This window comes from Sinocyclocheilus anshuiensis, unplaced genomic scaffold (assembly GCF_001515605.1).
Source record: "Sinocyclocheilus anshuiensis isolate Anshui unplaced genomic scaffold, SAMN03320099.WGS_v1.1 scaffold2735, whole genome shotgun sequence".
Taxonomy (NCBI): Eukaryota; Metazoa; Chordata; class Actinopteri; order Cypriniformes; family Cyprinidae; genus Sinocyclocheilus; species Sinocyclocheilus anshuiensis.
The window spans coordinates 3,689-9,884 of NW_015541015.1; the positions used below are offsets into that span (position 1 = coordinate 3,689).

Here is a 6,196-nt window from a genome sequence, read left to right on the forward strand (position 1 = left end):
AGATCACCTTGACCATGTCTACATGCCTAAATGCATTGAGTTGCTGGCATGTGATTGGCTCATTAGATATTTGTGTTAAAGGGCACCTATTATGCGCATTTTCACAAGATGTAATATTGGTCTTGGGTGTCCCCAGAATGTGTCTGCAACCAATCTCGACCTAATCTCACAAGCGCTGCACTGATCAATTAAAATACTTCTATAATATACACACAACGCAAATAACTATAACAACATGACATTCACAAAGCAGTCTGGAGTGAAACGACTTGTGCAGACATAAACTTATTTAGGTAGATTTTGAGGCCCATTACCTTAAAAAAAATAAATAATTCACTGCATCCTCAGTGGCTCAGATGTTGGGAGAAAATAAAGACTCTAATGTTCAGTCTTACATCCAAACACAGTGCACCGGGATTGCTTACGAGGCATTGCTGACATTACAGCTAGGGCTTGAAAACGAAACAAAAAAAAATCAATCGGTTCACTCCGAGCAGAATCGATATTTTAACGTTTCTGTTCCTGCGTTCCTCTATATTAGGCTATTACCGTTCCGAAACCGGCTTGAGTAGAAAAAAATAGGACTGCATACCGCACATATCTTAATATGTGTTCTGAAGATGAACAGAGGTCTTACGGGTTTGGAACGACATGAGGGTGAGTAATTAATGACATCATTTTCATTTTGGGGTGAACTATCCCTTTAATGTTGTCCGGCAGAAGCCGCCAAGATGCTCCTCTGTCTGTCACGGATCATGGAAAATGAAACTTAAATCTGTCACAGGGGTTATTGGATTTATTTACGCATGTTAAAAAATATTTATTAAAAGCTGCTTTCTTTTCACATTTTTATTTACAACATTATCATAATAGGCTATACTATTAACTTATATATTAAGTTCTATGTGAAATCAGACACTGAGCACCCCCATATAGCCAAAATGGTATGATCCTCGTTTCACAACACCTCTGAGAAGATTTGACTGTGAGATTGGTACTTGAATCAGGCTCCCTCTATCGAAGCATCAAATCTTCTACTATTGATGGTCACCCCTAATAAAGATTTTGAAAGCCTATTTTGAACATTTGCTTCAACATTTTTGGAGATGTGAGCTTCAGGGCGTCAGCAGCCGTTCAGTGCTCATGAACCCGCCGAAAGCAGCCTTATTTCTGGCAGTTCTTTTAGAATTTGCCGCAGACTCTGATGTCTCTATAGTGGTTAAACATGAGATATAACTTGTTTTGGGTAAATCTACAGGCAGTCGTTGGTCTCGATAATTTATTATTTGTTCCAGAGCATATCGTTTTAGATGCGGGCAAAGTTTCATAATTTTTTTCATTTTTACCTTTATGCTGTATCAGAGCGATGCCTTTGTATTTTTGACTGAATTGTTTAGCAACTATTATAATTGTTGTTTATTAAATATTTTAATAATTTAAAATATTTTAGTATTTAATAATAGTTTTGATATTAAGAAGTGGTCTTTTGAAAGGGAACAGAACAAGATTGTAAACAAGGACATTATTTTACTTTAAACACCTTGTATGCAACCAACAAATGCATTTACAGGCCTGGGAAATCCCTTTAACAGTTGAAGAAAATCACTTTATTTAATTATTTATTATTTATGCAGATAATCACATTCACCCAGTCCATCTCTTTCTCATAATACTCCACTCTATAATACAATAAGCTTTTAACTTCAGTGAAGCAACTCAGAGTTCCTTGCTAGCTTTAAAATGACATTTTCAAATTAGTAGCAGAGGCTTGTTAAACTGTCAATTTGATATTTGAGTCTGTGGCAGAAGGAAGTATTTCCCCACACAAAAGGGGTTTTTAAGAAATTATGTGGTTGTTTTACATACTTGTGCTGTTGAAGTGTTGTATAAATACAATCTCACACTCGTAGACATGCAATATTGTGATTCGGCTGTAGGCATGGGGCCGCAGGCTCCCCACTCCCCACTGTAACTGGAGATTTGGCAAGAAAGCAGTACTCAGTCAGGGAACTTGCGCTGAACTGAAGTGATTGACAGCTCCAGCGATTATAATGAGAATATTATTTGACCACTTTCTGTTTAAATTGCAAAGTAAACATTAGCTAAACCATTGAGTAAGCCACCGTTTTAAGAAAAAGGTATTATTTGTGGTATTATTACTGATCTTTTGAAAAATGTTGGAAACAGTTTTGATGACTGTTGAATTGCATGGATAAAGAAGAAGAAGAAGAAGAAGAAGAAGAAGAAGAAGAAAACACTGAGACATTACCATACATGATAATGACGAGTAAATCATGCATTTTAATTTGTGAGTGAACAATGCCTTTAAGCATCTTGACCAGGAAACAATGTTGTTTCAACCATTAGCATGTGCTTGGGGTGGAACTATCCATTTATTGACCCTATTTGGGGTCCACCCTATTTGAAACTATTTTTGCAGTATGGTTTGGAGAAATGACACACACACACACACACACACACACACTTAATTTTTAAGAAAGAAAATAGGCTACTAATCACAAAACGATATGCAAAATGCTTTAAAGAAAGAAGACCAATCAAAATGTACAATGCAAATATTACATTGACGTCATAGTCGTGGATCCTATTTTTTAATTGTTTTCTTTTTTTCTTTTTGTTTCTTCAAATGCATAATATTTACAAAAAGGCAAAATAAAGGTTGAAATTTGAAACAGAAGTTAAAAGTTTAGTTAAGCTACAAAAAAAGGAGAAGAGAGCCCAATAATTGGGTGCTCTAATATTTATAGGCAAACACTGAGAGCGCTTGAGAAGGCAGTGTTCCAATGAATGAATGAATGAATGAATGATAATAATAAAAAAATAAAATTAAATAAAATTAAATATTTATAACATGTATAAATAATTAATTAATAATACATTTAAAATATAATTAATTAATTATCATTTGTTCTGACGATTCTCAAAATATCTGAAAACCGGGGCTCTCTCTGTTCTGAGCATGTGGTCTTTGTTTTTGAGTTTGTGTGGCTGAATCCATTCGGCTGTCAGTGTGAGGCAGCAGCACTAGAATCAGTCCACTGTGAATGTGCCACTCGGTACATGCAGACGGGCGATTCATCATCTCTCTTTCTCTCTTCAGTTCAGGATGGCAAAATAACAGGGTGAAGGCGGAGATATCAGCATTTGCGTATATGGGAGCCTGTTATTACAGCCAAGTTTAGTTTCCACTAGAGTTCAACACTCTAGAAACACGCTTGTAAGTGCGTATTTGGAAATGAAAGTGAAGCGATCGGAGATGTGGAGAGCCGCTGTCCTGCTGCTGTTAACCGGCTGCGTGTGCGCGAGTGTGCCCGAGGAGCCCGCGGACAGAGCGGCTCCATCTGACGGCTATTGCAGCTGGATAACGCGGGCTCAGCCTCACGGAGCTGGAGGCAGGAGGGAGGGCTTCAGTGAGTTCAGACTGCGAGTGGAAGGAGACCCGGAGCATTATCAACCCGGCAGCACTTACCGAGGTACATGTCACTGTTTCAGCTGTTGTCAGGACCACCGGCGCGGACAGAGACGCTTCACAGTGCGCGCGCTGGAGATAGGGGCTTTGTCTGAAAAACTAACAAGCTGCAAGGCAGCATGTTGGGGCATCATATTGCCTAAGTGATAGTGGAAACAGGGTTTTATTGTGATGCGGGGAAGTTGTCTCAGTAACTATAACGTTTTAATTTAAAAGTCCACAAATATTTGTTCCCTGGCATGGTCATAAATGTTTTTTTTTTTTTTTTAAATGAAAACAAGCCCCCCTCCCCTTACATTAAGCAAAGGGTAAACCTAAACAGTATATTTTAATATCTGAACTGTGTTATCAGGACAAGGATGTATTTTATCATGGTCAAGTCAGAGCAAGTTGTCACATTTATATCAGGGTGAGCTGTCACATGTTTAATTTTATTTGAATTTATCAACTGCAGTGTCTGTTTTCAAAAAACTGCCTAAAGCTCCCAAATAACTTATACAATTTAAATACATTTTTAATACTGATATGCCATAAAAGGCTTGATTTATGTTAGATAATGTTGTCATATCTGACATGACTGATTGAATTAATTAATAAACAAACAAACAAAAACTATTTTACATCTATTTCTGTATTCTCCTATATGATAGCCTACTGCAAATTCTTTTCAATATGCAAATGAAAGGTTTACAATATTTCTAACTTTCTGATTTGTACTGTGTATTAACCAATAATCAGTTACTCTGTGCATTATATGTTGAATAATATTTGTTAGTGAATATATTTAAAATGGGTTACATGACGATTTCACTGGAGGTATTTGAACATAACAAAGTAAGAATTTCCGGACTAGAAAAGAAGTGACGTTCCTAAATGCATTTTTGGGAGAGGTGAACCCATATAATTTTTCAGTGAACTGCTGGAGCATATAAGCAGCGCTCACCTTGCTCCGGCATCAGCTGTTTCATCTGTTTCCTTCACCTCCCCAACTCCACGAACAAAATGTAGGCATCTTGCTATCCGTACTTATCTTCCAAGCATTTGTAGCTGTCTCCTTCAGCCCCTCCACTGCGGACATCAAGCCAAATGAGTTGATCCCCAGTAGCTAAAGATTATATGGGCAAAACAAAACTTATGAAATATTACCAATTCTGTATCAGAAGCCTGGTATCATTGTATGTGTCTTATTGATTTTGATTGACCCGTGAAAGCAATCAGAAAGATAATGTAACTGATTATTTTTATTGTGATTATTTCCAGTATCCCTGTATGCAACCAACCCTGCATACTTCAGAGGCTTTACTCTTATCGCTCTGAAGGAAGGGCACAATGGTGACCAAGAGGAGGATTATGCTGGACATTTCCAGGTGAGAATCTGACCAAAGTCATGCACACTAGCAATGCAAATGCACACTTGGGAAACATAATTCTCTGTGATGTAAAACATGGTAAACCCCCAAAATAAAACTCTGCGTACCCATATAATCATATCATGCATTAGACTAGACTAGCTCACAGCACACAAGTAGTCTCTCACGTCGCATGAATGACGAGTATTCACGTAAACAATTGATTATGTCTTAAGTGAACGTAAACAGTAGGGAGAACGTGTATCAGTATATTGCATCCATTGCAGCCGTGTATTCGGTTTTAAAGGGACAGCAGCCTAATTTAGTTGCTATTGTCTGAGTCATTGATGTTAATCAAGCAACAACAGAAAGACAGAAAATCACTCACTGCTCTTGACTGAAAAACTTTAGTAGCCCTAAAGATTAATCTAAATTTATTTATATAAATAAATATGTCTGCTTGAAAGAATGAAGAATATGGTAAACAAGTTGCTATAAAGAATGCATAATTATCCTATATAACCATTGGTATTTCATTAAAAAGAAGTTCTTGTCCTTTATGAGAAGTGGGTTCCCTTTCAAGGGAACTTCGAACTGCGTCCTCTAGGGGTCGCAATGGGGAACGCTTCGTCGTGACCCGTGTCTGAAGCATACATTGGAAAAACACCAACAACACGTTGGCCGGCGACAGCCATGACGTCACTACCGGTGTGACTATATTATAAATAGGCGCCGAGAGAACACATCATCCCCTTCTTCGTTTTCACTGACCGTTTTGTTTGAAGCGTGCATTTCCGTGGTAAGAGCGATCTTTATTCCTTCATTATGGCTAGCACTAGCAAGGCGTTTAGAGGATGTGTGCATCCGTATCGTCGTTATTTTACATCTGATGACACACGCGATCTCTGCGTTTTTTGTTTGGGCGAGGAGCACGCACGCGATGTCCTCGAGAGGGCAATCTGCGTTCACTGCGAGCATTTTCCAATGAAAAAGCTCCGCTCTCGTTTGTCTCTTTTTTCAAGGAAAGAGAGGCAGCCATCGGCTCCCCGCGGTTCAGGACCTGCCGCTGCTGAGGCGCGGAGGAGAATGAGCTCGTAGGGATCGCAGGTGGATCTGGCCGATGAGTTTAAAGAGGGGCTTTCCCCCTCGCACTTGCGGGCCAAGAAAGTGACGTTGCGAGGTCGTCTCGATGAGCGCTATCTTTCTGGTAGCCCTCCAGCTCAGGTGAGCCTTCCTTTCTTCCTGATCTCCATACAGAGATCGAGAAGGAATGGAAGAGGCAGTTTTCCTCACTCATCCATCGGTTTCAGCATACCAGTTATGCGAACATCGAGGCGATGCGCGAAAACGGCTATGA

General features: G+C 39.0%; 1 protein-coding gene across 1 annotated transcript in view; it reads left to right on the forward strand.

The window, feature by feature from the left end:
- The first annotated feature begins 3,093 nt into the window (after positions 1-3,093).
- LOC107690496 (spondin-1-like) overlaps positions 3,094-6,196 on the forward strand; it is a 57,841-nt gene continuing 54,738 nt past the window's right edge. Inside the window, exons 1-2 of the mRNA XM_016488855.1 lie at positions 3,094-3,494; positions 4,751-4,857. Of these exons, the coding sequence (XP_016344341.1) occupies positions 3,257-3,494; positions 4,751-4,857 (345 nt within the window). The 5' untranslated portion in view covers positions 3,094-3,256. The remainder of the gene's footprint in view (positions 3,495-4,750; positions 4,858-6,196) is intronic.